The sequence below is a fragment of the Stigmatopora nigra genome, chromosome 17 (genome assembly GCF_051989575.1).
Source record: "Stigmatopora nigra isolate UIUO_SnigA chromosome 17, RoL_Snig_1.1, whole genome shotgun sequence".
NCBI lineage: Eukaryota > Metazoa > Chordata > Actinopteri > Syngnathiformes > Syngnathidae > Stigmatopora > Stigmatopora nigra.
Window position 1 is genome coordinate 6,335,579 of NC_135524.1, and position 26,480 is coordinate 6,362,058.

A 26,480-nucleotide genomic window follows, 5' to 3' on the forward strand; every position below is an offset into this window, starting at 1 on the left:
TTTGTCCCTAGACGAGCGCACGTGCTCTCAGCGTGACTAACGCACTTGGAAAAACAGACTCGAGTTGACACTTGCTATAATTCCAACATCTGTGGGTTTAAGGGAAAAAAATCAAAATCAAAGTGCCACCGAAGTCACGTCAAACTTTGCATGCCCGTGTGCACAAAAGCCTTTCATAAACATGCAGTATTTAGGAACATGAGCCGTCAAATGCAATATATATATGCTCATAGTAGAAACTACAAATTATGTGTTTCTCTTATATGGTGCAGAAATGTCTGCTCAACTTGTTTATTTGTCCTCTTGAAGTAAAGACATAGTGGATTTTATTGAATAAGAAATTACATTTAAACTAACTCGTACTGTCTAGCAACTTTCAACCCTTCACAAATTTTATTGATACATAATCATATTGCCTATGAGGAAGAGACATTGCTTTGCCTAGGGAAATTATGTCGCTTTTTCATAGAAGAAATAGAGGTGAAATACATTAATATGCAACAGTATGGATTAGATATCATGCGAAGAACGCTAACCTTTAACTGAAAAGTACAGTTATGTTTTACAAAGTTTTTTTCCTATGTTTCCTTCCAATGTAATCAAAAAAAATGTTTGTGTAATCACAAAGACATCCACAGAAATATTTAAATATTGACCATATTGTACTGCCATTCACAGCACTAAACGTCCAATTCAATGCCAAAAGCTTAATTTTTAGGGGCAAAATAGTCATGTTTTCTAAATATTTCAAAGCTTGCACACTTTGTGACTTAATGTGAAGAGAAAACAATTAAATATTTGTGAGTAGCTTTGCTTTGTAAAGCATCCCCCAAATTATATATTGGAAATTAAATAAAAATACATGCCTTCCAACAGTATGGGTCTTAGGAGGTTAAAGATGTGATGCCTATCTTTTTTTCTCCTGATGAAGTAGGATAACCTGATTATGACAATCTTGCTGATCCATGTCATCTGGTATAGCATTGTATTCTTACTCAAAAAACCTTAACGATTAATAGTTTTTGCTGCTAGAGATTAGTCGGACTTCTCCTAATACTCCCTTTCCATTAAAAGAGATAATTGCCATTTAAGAGAGTTGGGCTGATAATATCTGGAGGGTTATGATAGAGGGTGTGTGTCCGATCTGTCAGATCTACTGTAGATGACAAGTCAATTGTGTTTCCAGGCTACTGGAGCGGTTTGAGTATTATTTTTTTTCTGATTTTTGTAACACTCTCAGAACATTTTCTTAACATGGGAAAACTTTTATCAAGTAAGAAATAAATGCCAGCTCTATTCAAATGAAGACAGTGGGTTTAAAATCAGTGAAGCATAGCATCTCTCCACAATTACTCTAGAAATTGCTTTTTCTTGTTACTTTATAAAATGCATGATCACTCTTGTCCCTTAATCATCAACTGATTAATTCCCTATTTTAATTTTCACTCCTAACCATCCCACCATATCTCCTCAAGGAACCGCAGACTTGTTTGGTCCTCAAGGAGAATCAGGGTCGGAGCCCGAGGATGACAACCAGATAAAGTTTTACACCGAGCAGAACAGAGGACGGCGACGCAGCAAAGGTGAGAAGGAAGATTCCTCGCAGTCACCGTGAGATGGGAAGGATGAGCAAGGGGAAGGAATTTAAAGATAAACACGTCAAGCTCTTAAGCCTGAACACACATTTGCTGTTGGCGCTCCCGTGTACAAACACTGAAGTGTGTCGGGTTTGCGTCCATAAAGCAAATGTTTGCTAGCGTGGGTGCACATTCTTTTGTCTACTCAGTAGGCTTTTATAGTAATTGAGAGACCCCATTCTCAAGCCCTGTGACATTACCCGCAACCCCTAGGGGATTAGCTGGCCCAGCACTTTTCCTCAAGGCTGAACACTTTTTGTCCCTTCCCACTTTCATTCATTCACCATCCTCATTCCTGATCCCTTGTCATTGACCTTCAGATCTTTCTAAGTCATGGGTTTTACAAACAGCTTACAAAGATGCAAAACTACACAGCCAGTTGAAGCGTCTGTACTATCATGTGCACGGTCAAATACAGAGAATTGGACATTCCTGTATCTTCACTTTGGAAAATAGGGACTGCGCACAGTGAGCATCCACTTTTGATAAAACCCTCGATCGCAGAACTCTAAGGTCGACACCAATCACTCATCCACCAGGATCTTATCTCAATGTGTATTTTATAAGTGCATTTTGATAAGGACATAGATATCCAGAGATATCTGCTTATTGGTTGAAGACTACGGTCAATGGAAATTGAGAAAAGCGTCCAAATTTGTCTCTTGTCTCCCTCCAGGACAACCTCACAGCCCTCTAAACAAGGTCACCCTGACGCTGATTACCATCAGCACCTGTGTTGTTGCCATTGTCTACGCCACGCAGGATTCCTGCCCACTCACAGTCAAGGTCACACTCCATGTACCTGAGCACTTTGTCGCAGATGGTAAGTAGAAGCCATTCATGGTATGGGTCCGCACTGGTTTTCCAGTCATCAATGCTTGGCCGAAGATTTAAATGACTTAGCAATCAATATATGTAGCAAAGGTCACTTCACGATACATTTAGGCTGAATATAGGTCTCTAAAATATATTCCCGATATTTTTCTCCCAGGATATGACATCTCAAAAAATCATTCAATGAACAGTCAAATAAATAAATGATAAAACTTTTTCCTTTCAGGAAAAATGCATATTTGGTCACTATGCAATAGGCAGTGATGCAGTGCTGCTAAGAATAGTGTGACAACATCATATTATATTTCAGACTTCATATCACTGCCAAAAATACAGAGGTAATATCGGCAACAATATGATGGCATGGTAATTATATTACTGGATACTTTAAATTGTTCAATAAGTCGATGGTTCCCCTCCCTTCTAGTTGGAAAGATCCTGAAGTTTTTATGAAAATGATTATTTTTTTAGTTGTTGTTCCCCTGCAAAAAAAATTATGAGCTACAGAAACTGAGAAAAGCAGCAGTTTCTAAAAGCTTATAGATGTCAGCGGGGGAGTGAGCGGACAGGTATACAAACTAACAAACCTGAAAAATACAAAAAAATCTAGACAGAGGTTGAGTGCTATGTTTTTCTGTCTGTTTGAGCGTGCAAGGGAGGCGTTGGGAGGAATAGACCACTGCGCCACAGCTTCCAGAGGTAGAAGCCACACTTTAGAAATTCTGTATGGTGGGGAAATAATGAGAGATGGAAGGAAGTTTGGAGACAGGTGATAAGGATGTGTATGGGTATAAACAACAAATGTCGACAGGAGAGACTAATGGAACACAACACTACAATAGACAGGAGAATGGTAAAAAAAAATTGGCATAGTGTGAACATTCAACAATTGGAAAAGCCAAAAAAGGCGGAGAAAATATTAAAACCAAGACTTTTTACTCTTCCACCACAGCCAACGACACCAGCTAAAGCCTTTTTTATTTTTTTTGGTTCCAATGTCTTTGTTCACAACTATTTATTGGCAACACGTCATGTCACTTGCTGAAAGCCGTCTTCAGTTAAATCTTTTAATCAAAGGAACAGAATAGGCTACTTACCGCCCGCTCCTCTCAATCCACTTAGCCCACATCGTGGTTCTGATGGAGAAAAATAGAGGCTTAAATCGGAAGTGTTGGAGCAATTTCCTACACACCACGTATAAACAATTTTTCCTGATAAAAATGATTGAATTTCTTGGGAGGAAAATAACAAAAACGGAAAAGAAAATGCAGGTTCTTACATTAATACAACTAAATCACATCCCGTAACGGACTCTGGCTTCTTAGCCAACAGTGCAATGGGATTAAAACTGAACATAGAAACAAAAATACCACAATCATCTTGTTAAGAATCAAAATCAAGTGTTACAATAGTTAAATAATCTTACATTTCACAGGTCTTGTTTGCATGACAAAATATACTGCTCAGAGAACACCGTTAGTATTCACCCATGCCCAAATGTAGTGTAAGGCTGGAGAAATAATTGCTACTGGCAAAGTGAAGCCAACACAGCAGGCCGGCTTCTATTCTCAAAATGTGTTTGTAAGGATTTTTTATTTTTCCTTATGTTCAACTGGTTGTTTTAGTACCTCCATCTGTATTCGTTCTTCCATGACTTGAAAGGGAATATTAATGCTTGCTTTTGTGTCCTACCGAGACTCTGGAATAGGTTTTAAACTGACCTTTACAAAGCGACGTGCACTACCTCCGAATGCCTTTGTCGGTGTACCTACTTTAACCATAAAAGAATCTTTATGTTCGGCACGATCTCCCTGGGCACCTTCATTGAAAGTAAAAGTCGTTGGCATCAATTAAGGATAATCTTGTTCAGTGATCAGAGTTTAATGATAGGCCTGGGAGGAATAAGAACGAAAAGTAACTCAGTGCCAATAAGCACATTCCCTCCACTGCAATTATCAAGGAGCTTCCATAAATACACACATTATAGGGCTTGCATTTTAATACAGTGGCTGCATAGGAGTGGAAAGTGTCGCAAAGAAATTAGCTCAGGTAAATGTAATCGTGTAAAACTGTAAGTGTAACTCTAAAACTAATTAAATGTCCCTTAGTTTTTTTGTGTATATGTGGTAGGGGTTCAACAAATTGTGACTTTTTTAGCAGCTCTACAGGAGTTGGAGTACAAGCAAGAAATAACAAACATTATAGCAAGTAATTTTAATAAGTATGTATGTGTTTTTCTTTTTTTTTGTTTTACACAGGTAGTAGCTTTGTTGTCGGTACGGGCAGCTTCTTGGATGTTTCAAACTGGCTCAACCCAGCCAGGCTCATCCTTTATTATCAGACCAATTCAACGACACAGTGGATCCGAGACTACTGCGGACAGAGGACTACTGACCCCTGCGAGCAGATTTGCGATCAGAATACAGGTTAGTGAAACCGGTCATCTCAAAACTGTGCAGCCACGTGCTAACCACTCGTCCACCGTGCCACCCGTCATAAATGAATAATATCACTAATTCATAATTAATGCAATTTCTGGGGAAATTATGTGGATTTCTTTCATGCTGGTTGGGTCACTTCCTATTAATATTGGTAGTGTTGCATGAATACCGCATTAAAATAACAATATTCGAATGGGCAAGTGTTGAAAAATAATGGTTCAATGCTGTGCAATATGTAACTTTTGAGATCTAGTTTGCAATGGCTGGTCGCCCTACCTAACATGGCCGCCAGCTATGCACACTGCTATATAAAAAGAACACTTGTCACCCTTCCAAAGATGATAAATCATCTGGTGTCCAACCGTCCTTCTGCTGTGAATTTAAATCAGTTTATCACTGGTAGACCTGCAAGCCATTGGAATTGAGAGGGTGATAGTGAATGAACAGTTGTATGAATGTACAAGCTCCCAGTGTTTCCGGGTATAAAGTAAAAACGATCCACAGTCTAAGTCACGAAAGAAAGGTCGTTGATTCCTTGTTCACACACTTAAGCAAGTCAAACATTTTCTTAGCATATTTGCACTGACATTAAATGGACTCTAAGCAAAGCTTCGAGTGCAGAATGTCATGCCGTTACTTGAGTGGCGTAAGTCCCGCTGGTATTCTTTGCCCACTACATCAAACCTAAGCTCATTAGAATGGATTACATCTGTAATGTATGTGAATTAATGTCACCGTGGTCAAGGGCACGTTGATGGCTGATGCATAATGGATTAATGCAACATATACTTGCATCCGTCCTTACGCATCAAGATGCGCGCCAATGAAATTTGTGGATTTTGCAACATTAAAGATCACCTATTTATACATAGCCAGAGCAGTAATCGCTCTATAATTTAATTTTGGAATCCTTTACTCTATCGTGCTTGCTGTATTCAGAGAATCTCCTTGTATCAACGCTTCTTGTCTCCTTGTCTCTCCCAATTTACTTACCCTTTCATTTGTCCTTTTTTGGCGGTAAGATTATTTGATGAGTGATTGCCCTCAAGTACGTTGCGTCTCCTCGGGGGATCGGCCTAATCTGTCCGCTAGTGAAAATTAAAGGTGCTCTTCACAAGAGCGTTCTATTTCCATCACTCTCCTCTGCCCACACCACAACATAACGTCCCACACAATCACAACAAAGTAATGATTAAAAAAAAAACTCCCTAGGCCGCATCTTGAGACGTCATGAACAAGGGCCTTTGCTAAAAAGATGGCGTATATGTTTCGTGAGTAGTACTAGTTTAAATTGTGTTCGGAAATCTATTTCGAAAAATGACTATTTCTGTCATTTGTGAACAGAAACTTTGGTTCTATGAATCATGACCAGTATCCATCAGTATTTGGACAAATTGAAGTGTCATTGACGGTGATACACATCCAATCCTTTTGAACTGGATTGAAATGGTTCTGGGGTCTTCTAGAGATAAACTCATTAGTGCGGAGGCGACTATAATCACAAGGGTGGATAGATGTCCAATCCATTTGATTTCAACTGGATTACACATCGACTTGTGACAAACATTCACAGCAGGAAAATTGAAAACAACCTCCTGACTGGTTGTCTGTCATTGTCAATGAATGTAAGAGTTAAAATACTTAAACTTTAGTGTTTTTGTAAACTTAAAGTCTGCACCAAGAAATAAAAACACAAAACAAACACACATCTTGTAATACAGTTGATTCATAAGAGTTTGTAGAAGAAAGCCACAAATAATACGTACAATACACTTTTTTATTTTTAGTTATGGGTTATGTGATCCAACCGCATATCACAATAACAAGACCAATGCTTTGAAATCATCTGCTTTTATTTATCATATGGAATGCTGGCTTGGGTGCAACTATTATCCTGCCTTCTCCAAACTTTATTGCTTTCCTATGTTGCTTTTCAGAAAGGCACCATTTACCAGACAAAGGGCAATCGGAATATTTGTTGCTGCTCTTTAACTGTATCCTATATGGCTGCCGCGTCTTCCCTTGAGCGAGTGGCGAGCCTATAAACTCAACCAGTAAATTATTAAACAGCAGGTGATAAAATGTGAATGGTGTTGCCTGCGTGACCATTACGCATTTTTCCACCATTGTGCTTCCTAAAGTGCGCCAAGCTAGTGCGGCAATCCCCATTTATTTTGAGAACAGTCAAGTGTTCTGCGAAATCTGACCTAAGACGCCACAAATGCCATCTTCCTGAAAAGGCTCATGAATTCTCTGTAGCTTTTACTTTATTTAAGAGGCAGTAAGGGGGAAAAAATCTCTCTATCAATCAATCTTTGGATTGAGTAAACACATTGAGTGTATCTTAATTTAACTACTTTGTTATAATGGATTCATTTTGGATTAATGACATTTTAATAAAATTTTCCCCCTAATAAATTTATATTTTATTTTTTTACTAGGACATAAATTCCTTTTTAGATACATTGGCACGAAGATAGAAGAACTATCTGATTATTGTGTAGAAGTAAACTGCCAAATTTGGAAAGGTACTCACAGAAAAAAGAGCCATTGCAGGACATTTGTTCACACAAACTAATATTGCCAAATGAAAAGAATAAAATAAAATGAAACGTATATATAACTAATTTAAAGTCAAATCATTGTCAATAGCTCAAATGGTGCTAAATTATATGCACTGGCATTTAAATTCATCATTATTTGGCAGTATCAAGTATTTATTCTGAATATGGTGATTAGATCTTGTCAAGGTTTTTGTTGTGAAAACTAAAGCTGGTAAATTAAATTCTACTGTTCTAAATGGTAATTTATTCAACTGCTGTCAATAAACAAATATATATCGTCCATTTCCCTTTCCTCCTCAGGAGAGTGCAGCTGTCATGATGGCTATTCCCCAGATCTTGTCCATAAACATCTCTGCGTTCGAAGTGACTGGGGTCAGAATGAAGGGTAAGCACCGCCTGCACGATGAGATTGCGATTGTGGGGGCGATGAGAAAATCTGGGATATGAACAGACGGTCTGCGAAGGCAGATACAATGACAAAGGGTTTAAGTTGATGGGGGCAATGAGAAACAGGTGGGTCACACAAGAGGCAGGGATTGGCTGAGAACACAAACAATTGGTTCGCGGAAGTGGTAAAAAATAATAATTAAAAACTCTAAAGGAATCCAAGCTAACAGTAATGGAATGTTTTAAACTAGTAAATGTTCATTATAATGATTTTTGGTATGAGTAAATGATTAACCTGTTATCATCAGGTGTGCCGTGCAATATATAGCATTGAACTATGCACGTTTTTTTCTGAAAAATCATTCAGACGCACAAAATAAATATTAAAGCAACAATGGAGTTATTGATAACAGTTAGTCGCTTTCACTTTAGATGTCATAATTCTATCTTTTGCTTGTTCAAAAAGGAAAACTATTAACTACATAGCCAAAGCTGAAAAAACGGTTTAAGGAAAAGGTTTAAAAAATATGCATAAAGCAATGGTTGAATATAAAATAGTACTGCTTTTAACAATATAATAATACAAGTAGATATTAAACTGAAAAATAGTTAAAAATGAATGAAAATTGTGAAATAAAGCAAACCACAGAAATGTTTTTAATTGTAATAAATACAAATTTGTTTAGAGTTCAGAAAAAAAGTTTTAATTTTTATTTTTCATAGAATATAATAATTAAGACTAAAACTGAAAATGAAGGATGTTCTTTATATGTTTTTTTATATACCCCTCAATTACAATTAATGTAATTTAAGATACAGAATCACCTATTTGGAAAATGCATAGGTTTCTTACACGTGTTTGAAATCCATTAATGCTCACCTCACATGAGCATGGTAAGGGAATAAAATAAGTCATATGAGACATGCGGCCAACTGCGGCAAGTGTTTAATGTTTCACATTGCCATTCACCTCTGCCTGTCATCTGCTGGATCCCTTCCAGCCACGGATCGAGTTTCCATTCACCGCTTTGTCGGAAGACTGTTGACAGACAGTAATCTAAGCCATGTGCAAACACAGCTTTTGACGTGTCTATTTTATTTAGATGCCATAAATCCTCTTCTGTACGCTACAATACATTTGTTGTTGGCTTGTAAGAGTGAGGCTGTGGAATGACATCACCTTTTTCTTTTTCTTCTGCAAAGACCTTGGCCATATGCTAACCTGGAGAAAGGTTACGACCTGGTGACGGGAGAACAGTCCCCAGAAAGGATCTTCAGGTGAGTTGTGGATGGACTCAAGGATCCATAGTTATTTATTTTTGCACTACGACCGGTCACCAATGATATGTTGCCATGCTACTCTCGATCATGTGTTGCATGATATTTTTTGCTTTTTTTGTCTCTTATGGGCCACTTTCTGTTGATTTTTATTGATTTTATGACAATGGGACTGCCCGAAAATGCTCGAAATCAACAAAAAAGCCCCTAGAATTTGCAAAAAATAAAGGAAAATTATTTAGTAAGCCATTAAAAGGACATCACTCCTTGTAATGGGTTTAAACTGCACCGTGAGTGTTGTGAAGTCGGCTAGGTTGCTGTTGCTGGAAGTAGTATCACTATTAAGCATGGCTTGAACAATAGCTATAGAAGATGAGGCTATGGCAAGTGTTGCGGCATTTCCTTGTTAATTATATATAAGCCATTTCTCTTTTGATGTTTTCTAACTTCGAACTATTGTATGTTGGAACAAAAATCTTCATATCAAAGTATTTTACATCCTGAAATTATGTAAGTAGAGGTATCACTGTATAATTAAGGTGACCGTTGCAGATATTTCACTGCCAAAAGAACAACTATCTTATCAAGAATGTGTTTATTGCAGGGGTGGGCAAACTATTCCACAATGGGCCACAATGGGTTTGGGTTTTCTTTCCAACCCATCAAGAGGACACTTTTCACCAATTTGGTGTCTTACAAGTGCAATCAGTGGATTGCAGTCACAAGCTTCTTGTTGATCAAAGTATCTGTCCTAGATTGGTTTGCACCCACAGCTGCCCTTGAGGATCGCTCATGTCTGATCTAGTGGCTAATAAAAAAAAATACATATAGCACATTTTAGATGAGATAAAATCCCTCCAAAACAATTATAATATCAGAATGATATATTGTGAAATAAACTGTATATAATTGCAAGATCAAAATATTATTTTAGATATTGTTATACGCAAAAAGTAACTTAAATGTTAAATATTATCTCACTTTTTTAAAGTGAATATTACATATAACTTTTTGCCGTGAGACTCCCCTCTCTGAAACTTATTTAGTTTTAGACTACACCTTTACAATATACAGTGCAATGACCAGGTCTGGTTTTCCATAATTCCGAGGAAAAAAATTGGATTGACAAATTAGGAAGGCCTACTGAGCACGGAGTCCATTGAGGCTGTCGTCCAATTGGTTAATGTTGGGTCAAAACAGGAGAAAATCAAACCGCCCTGCTTGGTGATAGAAGAAAAAGCTTAATCTCAGCAGGGATTTGAGTGTATAGATAGGAAGATTTGGAAGAAGCCTGCAGTTCTTTCCTCGGGTTAACTGAAAGGGGGAAAAATAGCACTGTGGCAAATTTAAAAGGACTTATTTAAGTCTGTTACCAATAGATATTTTTTCCCTGATGCTAACGAGTTTCTTAAGTGTGGCATCCAAGAAAATATTTTTGGCAAGTAGGGCATTTTACATCTGCAATTTTTGATAAGGGCTTTTTGTTGTTGTTTAGAGTGCTCTTCTCCCACCTCCTAATAGAGATCACACAGAACCTTGATAAAAAGTCTGGCTAAAATATGTTCTCTTAGTGAGGCCACGTCTAATTCTTTGTCTTAAGCACGTTGGACCCCTGTGGATTTTCTTCTTTATTTTTCCTCTTGTAGCTTCTCCAGACAAAACAAACAACATCCCTCTCATTTAAAAACCCCTTCATGCCTAAATTTACATTTGACATATATATTTATATATAACAAAAACCATTGAGGGAAGTAAATAAGTACCTAACTATAAGTACATAACAGATGAATGAAAGAAGTAACTGTAAATTAAACTATATTACTATAAATTAAACATGCATTCATTTTTCAGACCGCTTATCCTTACAAGGGTTGCGGGGGGTGCTATCTTAGCCAACTTTGGGCACCAGGTTGGGGACAACCTGAATTGGTGGTCAGCCAATCACAGGGCACACGGGGACAGACAACCATTCACACTCACACTGCTACCTACCTAGGGGCAATTGTGATTGTTCAACCAGCCGACAATGAACGTTTTTGAGATGTGGGAGGAAACTAGAGAAAATCGACACTCGCCCGGCGGGGAGAACATGCAAACTCTACGCAGGAAAGTTGGAACCCATCATGGTTTAAATCCTCGATGTCACGCTTCCGGCATCTGTTAACCTATTGTTTGTTTGTCAGACTGCATTGGTTTTGTTTTTTTATTGCCTGAACTACATGTCATGATTGTGCTAACACAGATCACTCTACAGTCTGGGCCAAGGTGTGTGGCTGCCAGTCAGCAAGAGCTTTGTGATGCCGCCGGTGGAGCTGTCCATTAATCCCATCGCCAGCTGTAAAACGGACGTGCTAGTGACTGAAGACCCGGGTGATGTCAGGTGAGCCATAATTTGCATTTTTTTGTTCAGATGTCAACTGACACTAATCCCCAAGAATAGTGGTTATCCCTCTGTGACATCTATCCATCTAGCTTTAGTTTCAAAAGGACATTGAAAGGATTTTACAGCAGAAAAAACAAAAATGGGTTTCTACTGTTGTCACTGTATCAAGCCCAAATAATCAGAAAGACCCAACATGTACCGAAAGTGATCTGGGAATACCCCCAAATCCTCTGATAGTCACCTAAAATATTCAGAAAGTGGTTATATATGGAAAACCGACAGTAAGGGATACAAATGAACAGGACATAACCATTTTTTAAACGTTTTTATGCCACCAGAGGAGCTTTCCATTAATCCCATCAGAATCTGAAGGTTAAAACAACCCTGTTATTGGATGTCAATCATTGTAAATGGCATTGAAAGAGTTAAAAGGAATATCAAAGTGTGTTTGGAAATAATCGCTTTTAAGAAACCGTTTTAAAATCTACGTACAATACAAGGATATTTACTTTCCATTTAATAATTTAATAAAATCCCACTTCAGGTAGCACAGGCTACGTGATTAGTTCCTGTAACACGGCAAACGTGTCAGACTGTCATGAATAATGCAATGACAGCTCATTATACAAATAATGAATGTCTCGGGGGAGCATTTAGCGTCTAGAGCTTGTGGAGATTTTATACAGTCACTGATGTCATTCTTGACATTGTATACAATGTTGATGATTAAAGTATTTAATCACTCTTTTGCCGTAAATTATCAGCATCAGAATTATATGAGGCCCACTCACCATAAATATATATGCCACTTCCAGTTCAAATGGATTGGACGTCTTTCAAAATCAACGGAAGCCAATTTTATTGTTTCTGGTCATAAACTCAAATATTTAAAAAGAAGTCGCTTCAAAAGAATTTCAAAAGATGCTTTTATTTGGTACCTGAAGTTAAAAAAATGTCCTTGAACAGTAGTTGAAATATGTTACATTCATTAATGAAAGCTAGTCACAAATACAATATGACCAGCAAGTTTTATAGATGTTGATTTCAAGAGCCCTACTAAAATAGATGTTAATAAGTGCAAGAGGTCTGAATAATCTTGCCCTAATTGGGAGCCTGTGGTTGCTTTCTCACTGCATGCTTTTATACTTCACCTCCCATAGGAAAACATTTTGCTATCCTTCAGAAATAAAAAAAAAGTATAATGAAAAAAAATCAAACACCAATATTTCTTGAAAAATGCGCGCAAAGCCTTAATTTAATCACTGACTTCTCGCCCATTTTTTTCCCCGCAAAGACCATCTCATTACTGTGTGACAACTACTTTGTCCACTTCAACAGCCACAAAAAAATGTGCCAAAGCACAAAAAGTACATCATGCAAAGTTGCATTTTGAAACACTCCCATGTCCTTAATTACGTACCATATGGCCAATTTTTATGTATAGGAAATGACCTAAAAAAACTAAAATCACCTATTTTTTTCTTTCTTTGAGCTTGCTTATCACAGCAATACAACAACCAAACTGTTTTCTTTGTTCTTTCGCCAACTCACCTTGTCCTTTTTGTTTGACTACTCAATAACTGCATTTTCGGAAAGGCAATATTTGACAGCCATTCGTTATGCCAGGACCTCCCCCTTGCTGACAAATGACTTCTTAATATAGAGGCAAAATGTAGGCTATGGAAAGTGCAGCAAGCCAAAAAATAATAGCTTTGGCTCAGCTGTGTGCTGCATGCTAACTGGCTTTCTCCAGAGAGAGGCAAAGATAGAAACAATCAATCAGGATTCCTGTTTCCAGAGAGTGCAAATTAAAAAAAATAAAAAATAAAAAACAGCCCGCCTTAATGTTTCTTAGACCAAGCAAGGGAAAATTATGTATGTAGCCAAAAGAGCAAATGAAAAGACAACAAATAAAAATCAGTAAGACACAATCACGAAATAGGAAAAAAATATCAAATTATAAATACATACGTAAAAGGATGCCTGTCTCCTGTGCTCTGTGATTGGCTGGCCATCAATTTAAAGCTGATAAAAATTATAGTAAAAATACAATGTGAAAAATCTTAATGTGTCTCTGACTAGTCGAAATCCAATCAAAATTAACTGGGACAGATAATATGCATTCAATGAATTGATGCTAATTTTCTCAGTTCTCGCAAAGTGTATTATATTGAACATTCACATTATGATAGTGTATGTTGATTCACTGTGATGCAAGTTCCATTGGATTGAACATCCACTACTGACACATTTAAATTCACAGGAGCAACGTGACGGTTGTTGAATGTGATCAACTGTTGCTACTTAGATCTTACCGATAGATCACATGGAACAAAAACAATTATTCCTCATGTCGTTTCCAAGCGGGCAAAGTAAGAGTAATTCCTTTTTTTTGTTTTTTTAAACTCACTTTCCCTCCAAACATATTCACTGCATCTAAACAGTGACTAATGTAGTACTGCTATAAATCTCTGTGCGTGGCACTTGCTTGCGGAGATGATAAATGAGCGAGGGGTACTACCCAAAGTTACAGCAGTGGGCCACCCTGATTACATAGTGTGTTCTTGGTGCGCCCCCTGCACTGGATTAATGTCCTTCCTATGACTGGTGTTGAATATTACACTTTTTAACGCAAACGGAGCATCAACACTGAGGGTACAAGCAGCAGATGAAAAACATCAGCAACTTCACAGGGAGGAAGTAAAAACATGCACATATTTGTGAATCCTTCGGTAGGATTTATGTATTTGTTACTGGTGTCACTCGCAGTGACTAATGTCACACTTTGATGTCCTGCTTGATCGCACTGAGTGAAGTCATTTATCAGATAGTGTCCCGCGGCTTTCGCCTCTGCAAAGTATCTCTTTCAACTGATAAAAACCGACCAAAAAGAATACCAGGGAGGTCAAAACCACTTGTTTTCCCCAAGAATATGGAATAGACAAGACAGTGACTTATCTGTATTTTCTGCTTTTGTATATATTGTGTAAAGAAAAAAAAATGTTGTCAGTTTTGACAATAGAAACGGACGTGCTGTTGCTGCGCAATATTATTATTATTTTTATTTAGCTGGTCTTCTTAACCAATATGACATTTGAATTTGTGTTCATTCAGCACCACGCATCCCAGGCAAAGGTTATGACATCTAATTGTGATAAATTTGTTTTAAATTCAAAGCAAAAGAATAAAATAAAATAAGAAAGCCACATTGTAGGCTGATTGGAAACTCTAAACGAACAGACATTCAATCTATTGAAAGTAGAAATGGAAAGTTGTGCTCCAAATTCATATCATAGTCAAACCATTATGGCTCTAAAAATATCATTTTTAATTGCATTACAAAACATATATTTACTTAGTGAATCGGCCTCACGCTGAAGACACTTGTAAAATAGTCCATGGCCTTGTAAGAGTTTATAATAATCTATTCAACTACTCAGCAACTCTTATGAAACAAATATTGTCGAGCAGTAAGAATCTATACTTTTACAACTTCCCTGCTTTGAGCAAATTAACGGCCATAAAAAAATATGACAAACGCTGTGAAGTCGCCCCTATTCAGCAGTAGGCCTGTCTCGCCGTCATTACGATGTTATAGCTGTTTATACATGCGAGTCACTCTCAGGACACTGGGTGGTCTCTGTTGCACTATTATTTGTTGTTTCCTTACAAATAAACAATGCAGAGGTCGCTCACCCCGTCTGCCACTCTGGAAAGCAGCCGCGCGAGTATGAGCCATGGCGGGGAATACTCATGTGAAGCCTGACATTCACGGGTGAAATGACGGTTTCTAAGAAGGAATTCATTAAACCTTTTGATGCTATTGATTCTTTCTATTTTCTGTGGTGACTGATCCACCTGGATAGTGCAGTGATCCTCTCGTTTCTAATGCTGTCTCATGGGGAGAATTTCTAGGATTTGTTTTATTTTATTTTATTTTTTTATGCATCTGAGACATGTGCTCTTTTGAAGGTACTCCGAATGGGAATAGGTGGAGTTTTTTTGTCATATTATGCTACTTCAATACTCCTTCTGAGGCATAAATAAGGGTTCAGTAACCACATTAGGAGGTTAAGTCATTGGCTGCCATTGTCGATGCTAGATTAGTGATTCATTTTGCCTCAAACTTTTCAGGAAGTGACCCAAAATCAACAACAAGTGACCCACAACTAACATGTTTCCTGCCATTGGCAACGATGGACATTCAATTAATTTACACGGAAGGTTAGGTATAAATGCTGATCTTTTTGCGCCATTGACGATCCTAGATGTCCAATCTATTTCAAACAACTGTTCATTTGCCCAGTTCAAATAGGAGGCGATAAATTAACAATCAAATAACCGAAAACACCCCCAAAAATATACCAATGAGAGAAAAGCATTCCCATGCAATTTCTCTCTAAAACTGTGTTTTCTAGCTTAAGTTGAATTTTCACGGTTTAAGTGTGTAAGTGTTGCATCCTGTCATGAATTAAAGAAACTGCCTCAAGGTAAAAGCTGTGCTGTCTTTCTTAGTAGACATTTCTTCTGCAACCTGACAGAAGACAAGTGTGCATATCTTTTGTGCATGTGGTTTTAGTATCTTTTTTTTGTCTCCCTCCCACAAAAAAAACACAAAAAAAACAAGACTCATTCTTTTTCATTAAACATGGATGCATGACTCACATCTTAATTGCACAAGAAGCTGCAAGGTTAGAAGAAACTACTTTCCATCTGGCGAGGGATTATGTTCAGCTACTTAAGCATTCAGTTCCATTTGTCATTTATACTCAGAAAACTTAAGGCATCTGTATTTTTTCTCCCTTTTTATCTTCAAATCCAGAGACGAAGCTATGATGTCTACATATTTTGAGACAGTTGAGGACTTGCTAGCATCTTTTGGGCCCGTCCGTGACTGCTCTCAAGACAACGGAGGTTGTAAGAAGAATTTCAAGTGTGTTTCGGACCGACAGTTAGACTCATCTGGCTGCATGGTAAGCAAACTGTTTTTATTTATTTTAAATGGAAATTTGCTTATTTAAGCCTCCTCAAGGTGTTCTATTTGCATTGTTTACTGTTTTTGGAAAGAAACAGGTCGATAACTAGTCATTACCATAGGTAAATTATTACATAGTTGTTGAACCCTGGAACCTGACTTCACAATCAATAATTCTTGTTCTCAGTAAATAATTTAAGTTTTTGTTTAATCAACATGGTAGGAATGCATACGGCCTTGTAATCTTTATTTAAGAAGCTAAAACTTGAACTGGCAGTAAGATATTTTAAACAGAGAAAGCAAATTCAATTCAAATTATTTCAAATCCAAGATTAGACTATGGTGGCCCAGTCTACAGTTCTGATTTAAAGACTTTGATCCAATGGGGCCCTGTGATTGGCTAGCCACCAATTCAGGGTGTGCCCTGCCTGGTGCTCATAGTTGGTGTGGATAGGCTCCAGCACCCTCTGTGTGTGCTGACCAATGAATGTGCAAAAATGTTATATAATTGACCACCAATTTACAGAAGGTCACTCATGGAAAAGTAAAGCGTCTTCGCACATTTTTTTCATTCATGTGTTTTTATTGACACATTTATCCATTATTCGATATACTACAGCGTTTGATACAAAACCTTCACTTTATAAATGGATAAATGGCAAGGTAGCATGGTCAAGTCCTACATGCTCAACTTATGTTTGAATCAAGTATCTCAAATATATACTGTGTAACAATGTTAGGTGGAAAAGAGAAGTTGTTGGTTTACTAATAACCCTTTTACATAAAAGCAAGCAGCCTTCAAAATGTCTTAAACATGTGATGTTTTGAGGTGCAAAACTCAAGTATGCAATGTTTGTAAAGGTGCTGCAAAGGTAAAATACTTTCAAACAACATCACTCAACATGCAAGCTGTGCATACATAAGAAGTGAGAGGAAAAATACTCAATGCCCTCCAGTCTTCAAAGATTAACTTAAAAAAGAAAATCAGGCAGTATATTTTTCTTCCCTTCATTTTTAGTTTCCCAAATCTCGTTTGGGTGAGTGTTTCAACTACCCTTGTCAGAGTGGGTGCTAGCAGAGCTGTGATATGCCACACGGAGGGCTTAAAATCCATTATGGGAGTCCTTCAAGCATGTCTGCTACACTCAAGACATTTGGAATCCATTCCAGAGAATTAAATTCTTCTCAGAGACTGTAAAAGTTTGTAAAGTATTACATTGTGGTTCAAGATGAATTTTTATTTTGGTAATTTAAAGGCTTGCTAAGCTTTAGTTCAGCTATTAAACATCAAAACGCCCTATTGACCTTTATTAGACTTGTTTTAGCAGATACAAATTTTAGCACTTGGGGTGATGATGTAAAGTAATTAATCAATATTATCGATAAAAGTAGTTACTTTCCTCCCCTTACATTGATGCGTATATTGTCAAACTGACAACTCGAGTATCGGAGAGAAATCTCCTTCTGGATTTGCCCTATTTTGTTTTATGTTTAATGAATTCTAGCAGCAACTTTCCAAGTTGAGTATGTATTAAATATAGTTTTTGTTATTTCTTTTGACGATTAAAGCGTGCACGATATTTTTGCTGAAACATAATATATCCAGTAGTTGCTGCCATTGTTATTTATGCCACTATGGAATTTTCCGGGTTTGCTTGATCCCTTGAAGTATTTTCTTTTTAAATTAATTATTTATATTTTTGTGTTTAACCACCTCAATGTTGGAGGGCCCATTTTTTTTTGTTTACGCTGTATTCAGCTCTTGGTGTCCTCATGCTAGAACATTTAGATGCCGAAGCAGATGGTGTAATATTAATGGTGCATTTTTATTTAGTTGGTGTTCCTCAGGGATAACTCAGCTACAGTTGTTTAATTGCAAATTCAAATCCATCATGTTGACCTGTTTTTAGGGAATTTGGCTGTCTCCAATCTCATTTTGCAGTTTCTGTACTCCTGCATATTGAAAATATGTGGCCAAGACTAAAAAGACAAAAATAGATACATTGTGTTGCAATGATAGTATTTTTTTCAGGTTTAAAATATAGCATGAATTAATCCATCCCTTGGCATTAACACCTTTAGCCAGATATTTCATGTTAAATTATTACCTGAATTTGACTTGCATAGAGAAAGGTAGATTTAGCATCAAAACAAAAACTTTGAAGTTAATCCGGAAAATGCATTGAGGTAGCCAAACTGTTAACTGTATTACAAATGCAAAAATAGGATGAGCTCTTTTTCAACTCATTACTATACATTGTCAAGCAATTAATTAATATTGCTATTGGAACACAGCTATATTGGTTCTGTGTGGATTACTGTAGGTGTGTGGCTATTTTAGATTGTCTTGCACTCATTACTCACATGTGGGTGCTGGAGGAACCCAATTAACCAACTCTGGAGTGGAAATGGGGACATCTTGAGCCTTGCGACTGATTGTTGGCACTGCAATGCTATATGGAATTTGAAATTAGACACTAACATCTGGCCAAAATGTGCGTTGCAGCAACAGGTTATTAATGGTGACAATAACATTTATTCATTCGTCTTCAATACTCCTCGAAAGGGTTGCATGGGTTGCTGGAGTCTAACCAAGCCCTCTTTGGGCAAAAGGCACACTACACCCTAGACTGGTCGCCAGTCAGTCATAGGGCACACAGAGACAAACAACCATCCACACTCCCAATCGCAAGTGGGAATCGAGCCTGCGCCTGCCCGCGTTAAAGTCAGGCGAGTGAACCTCTACACCACAAGGCGGCCTGCAACAATAACAGTATCCATTAAAATGCCTATAGAAAGCCTTATATCACATTAGTGTGTAACTAATGTGTACTTTGGTCAGAGTAGAAAATCCGTTGTTGAAGAGGAATTGGAATGTTGTGTGCAGTCACCAGCTTCTATTGTACCATATGAGTTAAACCTTGGCATATTTCAGTAAATGCTGTGACTCTAAAGTTTCCAACAAAAGCACCTTCCACTGTCTTTGTTTTCTTTGTAGCCGCCTTTTCCCGAGAAAGAAGCTTTTAAATACCTTTTAACCATCAAGCTGAACTACACAGTCTGATAGAGTTGCAGGACAAAGCAACCTTCATTCCTCATTTGTTATGTTGTCACCTTAGGAGAGAGTAGAGTAAAGCCAAGGCCTTATTTAAGCCACAGCCACGCTCCTCGGGGCACACAGTGAAGCAAAGGGGTGATGCAGAATAGAGCCATTAGCTAAGTGCTCCTTTTACCTTGTCGCCTCTTAACTTATTCCGTGCCATTGACTGATAGACATCCAATCCCATGGTTATTTACATCCTTCTGCTGTGGATTTGAATGAGTTCTTCACTAGTAGTGTCCAATCTTAGGGTGGCAGCACTCCCAAATGGATTGGACGTCTAGCACTGTCAACAGCAGCCAATGTGTTAAGACATACAGGCTTCAGAAGTGGTTAGTCCCACTCCCGAATGGACAAACAGAAAGGTTAAAATGGAATAGACTTTTAGCGCTGTTATGGGTAGTCACTGAGTTCACTGCATTGCAAATGCATAAATAAGATGACCGTTTATAACCTCTCCCTTCACCTTGTCACGCCATAAACTGATATTGAAATTGTATTTTAAATTGTCTTGCTTTCCCTACTCATGTACATTTGGTAGGGTTGAGGCTATTTGCTCAACGTGTATTGGAAATGGTGACATTTAAGGAGTTCTAACTCCTTCAAATGTGCTTATCAGCATAGTCTGTAGATTGATTCATCTCTTGATTCCATCACAATCAGTGTATGATAAAGAAAAATAAAGCTTATTTAATATATCTAATAATGCTAAGCGGCAATGCTGTCTAAATGTTTGTTCATGTGGTTCTGCTGTGCGTATTTGGTTGTTTTTAATGTGTTCTTTGCTTTGAATTGCTCAATTTCTCTAAAGTTAATTAGTGTGTTTATATTTTTTCTTTAAACCCCTGAAGTGTACTCAGGAGTGAAACATAATTTTGCTGGTAATTATCGCCCTAGTGAATGTCTCGTTTGTAATTGCTCTGTGAGATTGGGCACAATCCAAACACCTTTACAAAGTTTGCTTTATGACAAAACTCTGAATTGGTTTCTAGTGTTTACAGGAGACCACTGGAGAACTTTGATTAGGGAAATTGACAAACAAACCATAACCACTACAAAGTTGTATACTTTGCACTTTGTTAATATGCCCATTAAGTATATTTTAATGTATTATATATTTCAGTGGATGCACTAAAGTTAAACATGGTTATGGAGTGAGTTTTAAAGTATTTTTTTAATAATGTCAGCATGCTCTGTAGTCCTTATGCCCACTAATAGGCTGTTGCAGCTGCCAGCTTTAATTTGTTCTAATGGCATTATTGTGTACCTTTGCTGCCAGCCCTTCCATTGCAAACGAATCAGACGTCAACTAATGACGAATTCATTTAAATTAATCTCAGAAGGATCAATAGAGCATTTGTATGGACAGCTAAAACCTTAATAGAAGTGTCGTATTTTTTTTTAAAGATTATGCCTGTTCTCGCTATGTGATTGAGTTGATGTAATAGAGCAGGCTAGAATGAATATTTCTAAAAACAAAACAAAAAAACATTCCATCTTGGCTTTCTCACTTTGCTGTGGAGTGTTTTGTGAGCAACAGAGAATGATTGCCAACTTTAACTCATGTTATTCAACTGCTGAAAAGGTGCGAGACCGCAAAATTACACTGCCTGTTATGATGAATGATTCCATTTTAGTTCAGCTGAAGTTAATATTCCATTTTTGAGACTCACAAAATGGATCACAGCCTTTTCTTTTTTTTTCCTACTTAATTTCCCATGATGCAAATAGTTGCTTTTCTGTACATTTTATTGACTTGTGCCCAGTCCAATGTTTTGTTGAAGGCAACAATGTAGGTTTGTGATCTCCCTGAAATAGATTGGTAGTATAAAATATGGATAGACAGCTGGTGTTGTAACACAGGAAATCAACATGATGTTGTGTAGATCAGTCGTCAAGGGGTTGTTATGGTATGCCTGATCGAGGGGTATCCATGAAAGCTGTACCTCCAAGCTACCTTTGTGCCCACACACCAATCAAAAGCAGTAGTGAGTAGTGAGTTCAGGCGTTTTTGGTGTTTTAAAATATTTTTGGAGAATGTCTAAGAGACTACAAACAATGCCCTGCGGACAATTTCTCTGTACAAAATTCTTCCCATACAATTTTAATTCATTCACTGCCAGCTGTCATTAAAGCAGCCAACTGTACTTGTATATTACCCGCCTATTTTAGAAGATGGACTGAGTTAGAATTAATTCTATTTTGATTTTGTCCACATACTCATTTGTAACTATTTCGAACATGTTTACTGATTTATAAGATCTTCATTTGCTGCCACCCATCCCAGTTCAAATGTATCAGACATAAATGAATGCTACATTTACAAAAATAGCCACGATTGGCTATATTCATAAATGGGATGTAAAGATGTCTAACAACTGACTTCACATTCTTCTAGAATTGTCAGTAATATAGTCCTGGAAGGACAATTTTATTTTTAGTCAATCCCATTTTGTTTGATTAATACTGCTCTGATGATATGAATCAAAGAATACAAAAGCATGTGGGGCTGTCGTTAGGACATAAAACAGTCTTCAAATGCAAAAACATCAATGGGTGAACTGGCTTAGGAATACATTAATTTACTCTGGCTTTTTTTGTGTGCGTGTTTTTGATTCTTTGATTTCCTCTTTTGACATCTGCTCACTCCTCCACTCTGATCTTTGCTGCTACCTGCGCCTCTTTAGTGGCTCCTGATTAAAATGCATGTGCTGACCTGTGCGCCTCGCTCGCTTCTTCTGTCTCCCTTATCACCCTTCTTCCTTCTCTTCTTCCTATTCGCCTGCTTCTGCCATGCAGTGTCCTAATGGGCTGAGGCCGATGAAGGATGGCTCCGGTTGCTATGACTACTCCAGGGGCATCGACTGCACGGACGGCTTTAACGGAGGATGCGAACAGCTTTGTCACCAGCAGATCGTGCCCCTCGAAGATGAGCATGGGTCCAGCAACGTGCTCATGTACTGCGGGTGAGAATAAAAAAATATTTATATAACTTTGCCATCCAAAACCTTCATTAGGCAAAAAAAAAAAAAAAAAACATGAAAATCAATTCCACTGGTCATCAAATGCTATAATTTGGTGTTATTTCTCTAAAACCAAATATTGGAACTCAATGTGTCAATGTTAAAGCATTGGCTGCTACTGGGAATACACTTTCAAAATGTGTGTGTGTGTGTGTGTGTGTGTGTGTGTGTGTGTGTGTGTTGCTGCAATAGCAGTTGTAATTGTTCACTTTATTATAAATATGAATGTAAAAGGACCATTGCATATTGATGTTGTGATATTAAATAGCACACATGGAAAGATTTTTTTCCATATCACACAGGCCTTTTTACAGTACATTAACCCCCCATGGCCTCTCAGGTGTGTGCAGGAATACAAACTGGCAGCAGATGGGCGTTCATGTCTGTTGCAGTCCGACAACTGCGAGGGTCCGAAGTGTCCACGGCAGGCCGTCCACTTCAATGCCACCTTGTTTGGAGAGATGCTACGTGGATACAACAACAAAAGTCAACAAGTCAACCTGGGCCAGATCTTCCAGATGACTTTCAGGTAATTAGTATGCATGTTTACTGAGATATTATCTACACAGGGACGTAAGAAATGTTTCCTCATTGGCAGAACTATACCGTTAATTCACCAAGTTTCATTAATCACGCTTAACTAACACAACTATTAAAACAGGCTAATGCGGGACATTTAATCTTCAATCATACATCTTTTTCTCACCCTGTTTGTGCCGTCAAGGTCTAATAAATTGTTGTTAGATTTCCATTCTGACAAAAAAAAGAAAAAAACAACCACAAATTACACAAAAGACATTTTACTGCAGTAATGACATCATTTTATAAAGGCAACAGATTGAAAGAGACAATTTTCCTAATATAGTTCTTAGTGTACAGGAAATGATGCTGTGATGTTCGATGACAAGCCGACTAGAGTCATGTGACGATTGAGACTTTATGCCCCTCTGGCGGTAAAGCGGGTTGTATTCCTCCTCCCAGGTGTGTCGCGTTGATAAAACTCGCATGTGGCAAAAACGCTCCCATAATCACACGACCATGATGTCGATAAGAGCATCTCTACATAAATACGGCAGCCTTTATCAAGCTATTTACTCACTCAAATGCACACTACGCTTTTCAAGGACACGACATCAGTGGGATACCGCCCCAATTCCCCAATCGCTCGCGTCATGATAGTCGTGCTCGGCTAAACACACCCTCAGGCTTACCGGTCAGTGCATCGAGTAATAATATGATTCAAGATAGTTTGAAATATTCATGATGCTTAGACTTGCACCTTTGTCTCATGAAACAGCCTCAAGGAGAAATAATACGCTTTTTTTATATGTATATTAAATGGCCCATATGAGGTGAGGAGATTTTTTTTCTGTAAAACACAACACTGACAATCATGAGGCTCTTATAATCTGTCCGATGTAATTTTACACAAGTATACCATTAGTAGATGTCTAGTCAATCTGAACAGAGACGGATGGTAGCGTTCTTTATATTTTAAAAGGATTCCACATTTCTTTGCATTTTCTTCTTTGTTTCCCCTCTTTTGTTAGCTTTTAGTTGTTCTAGATTTTTCTTAATTATGTCATTTTGTTTTATTGTGTCTCGATCCAAAAAAATGGGAAAAAATAGATTAAATAATGCAGAAAAACAGTTGATACAAACACTAATATATGGGCCATTTAATGTACATATAAAAATTCAATGTAAGGCAATCAGTTAGCTATAAAAATCCTTTCAGTCAGCCGTTGCACATGCCATATTTATATAATTTTCATCTTAATACAGCTCAATATACTTATGGGGTGACAGCGCTTTAAAGCAGTCAATTAGTGAAGCCTCTTATTGCTAACCTGCACTATCTACAGTACATACGGAATTCATTTTGAAGGATGAAGACCACTTGCCTTGGCAAGGAGAAACACAAAATTAAAACATATACTTAGAGTTATGGGAGTTGACTGTGTGGGCGAGGAGTTAGAGGTTGTGGACTTTATTCACTTGCTGTTTTCTGCAATGAGTGTTGTGCTGTTTTGCGGATGTTATTTTTCCAGTCAATTTGCCACAGATTCAATTCTGACCCTTCAAACCTGCCTAAAAAATGTTTTACTAATGTACACGATGCTCAATTGAAGGTGCACTCTCATGATCCTTGTGAAGATAGGTGGAATGAAATATAAATGAAGGATAATGAGTTTTTTAACAGTAATTGATATATTTGACTTGAACTTTTTCAGTGCTATTGACATTGGTTGACACAATCATTTGGTCATTTTCTTCCTTTTACTGTGAATTTAAAGTTTATCACTAGTACCCATCCAATCCATTTTAACTTAGAGGGCTGGCAGTGCTGCCACCCTTCCAATTGTAATGAATTGGGCATCTAACCCTTCGTTGCATAGTTGATATTGTCTTTGTTAGGGTTACAGCATTTATGAAATCTGTTATAAGCATTCATATTCATAACAGGCATCATGTAGCACTGTCTTAAAGAACATTACATTCCGTTTTACCATTGGCGAGATCAGATGTCAGCCGTGGTCTTGGAATTAGTTTTATTTTTCAGTCCTAGCAGAGTACAGAAGAGTGCAAAAACACCACCCACTTCCCGCTAATTATACACATGTATTACCATGTGTCAGCTCACTAAAACACTTACGTCGCTTATCAAAATCCATTGTGACTTGTTTGTTAAAGGAACAAAAGCTTTGTCTTCAAACTGACTCCCTCTCTGAGCACTCATACAGCGGTATGTAAATGTGAGTTATTATTCACCTAATTCCCCCCCTCCTCCGGTCTCGCTTTGATATGCAGATGCATGTCGTCTCCCGTAGCCTTCAACTTCAGCTTTTTGCCTTTTCCCACATCAGCAAAGGCCTTTGGCGATGCAAAATAAAATATTAGATGATGGAGATGAATCTTATTTGACTTTTCCAGTCATCGCCTCACAGGTATCACATTGTATTAAAAAGGAGGGGAGGGGGGGATCCATGATTTATAACTTCATTGCATACATTTTGTCTCAAATTGATCTCACTTGACGTGCAGTCGAGCTGTAGGAAGGAATTTTTCCAGCTATGGAATTACAGAACATTACCATTTTTCGCAGACGCTGTATTCTGGGCTTGTGATAAAGTTGAGCGCCTTATTGTAAATGTTACGGTTGAAAGCAATTCCATTACACCTTGAACGCAATAGGATTCAGAATAGAAAAATATTCTAACTGAACATTGTTTGCACGTGTAGAGCCCATTTCTTAACATATTTTCTGCAAATAAAACACCTTATTTGTGTGCCGACACCCTCAAAATTTCAAAATGCGTTTGTCAAAAGGTCGCTACTGTCAGCAGAGCTAAGCAATTCTTGGCTCATGATCATAACCAGTATTGATACCGATAAGGCCCCAAAAAATAACTTGCCAATGCTCTACAATATGTACTTTTTGCCATCTATTTTACAACTGCTGGTTGCTCCAACCAACATGGGCGCCAACTAAAAGAAAAAAAAAAACACTTATCGACATTCTGATGATGATGGATAGAACGGCAAGCACGTCATTGGCAGCTGACGTGTTAAAGAATATAATTTGTTCTTCCTTTGGACAAGCTGCACTTTCCCAACAACTAATTAACACCAGTAGATATCCGATCCATTTGAAGCGGGAGGGTGGCAGCGAATAAACGTCTGTTCGACAAATGTTCATTCAGCACCCTCCTTCCTTTTCAAATTGAGTGCATGTCGGCAAATTGCTAAATCATTTCAATTAATTGCACAAGGATGAAATGACTTTTCATCCCGCCTACCTAAGTGGCCTCATAGCAGCCATGTTGGTGGTGGTAACATTCCCAACAAAGTCAAGGC

At 37.8% G+C, this 26,480-nt stretch overlaps 1 protein-coding gene across 6 annotated transcripts in view; it reads left to right on the forward strand.

Moving 5' to 3' along the window:
• Positions 1 to 26,480, forward strand: part of astn2 (astrotactin 2) — a 121,216-nt gene that overhangs the window by 43,807 nt on the left and 50,929 nt on the right. For 4 of the 6 annotated variants that reach the window (XR_013329353.1, XM_077736935.1, XM_077736936.1 and 1 more), the window contains exons 5-13: positions 1,476 to 1,583; positions 2,314 to 2,460; positions 4,730 to 4,897; positions 7,777 to 7,861; positions 9,067 to 9,141; positions 11,384 to 11,521; positions 16,347 to 16,497; positions 22,399 to 22,565; positions 22,963 to 23,151. Coding sequence is in view for 5 of the 6 variants with exons in the window: in XM_077736935.1 (XP_077593061.1) it covers positions 1,476 to 1,583; positions 2,314 to 2,460; positions 4,730 to 4,897; positions 7,777 to 7,861; positions 9,067 to 9,141; positions 11,384 to 11,521; positions 16,347 to 16,497; positions 22,399 to 22,565; positions 22,963 to 23,151 (1,228 nt within the window). In the remaining variant the exon portion in view is untranslated. Of the gene's footprint in view, positions 1 to 1,475; positions 1,584 to 2,313; positions 2,461 to 4,729; positions 4,898 to 7,776; positions 7,862 to 9,066; positions 9,142 to 11,383; positions 11,522 to 16,346; positions 16,498 to 22,286; positions 22,566 to 22,962; positions 23,152 to 26,480 lie in introns of those variants that run through there. The other 2 variants (XM_077736934.1, XM_077736937.1) reach the window with 2 other exon arrangements.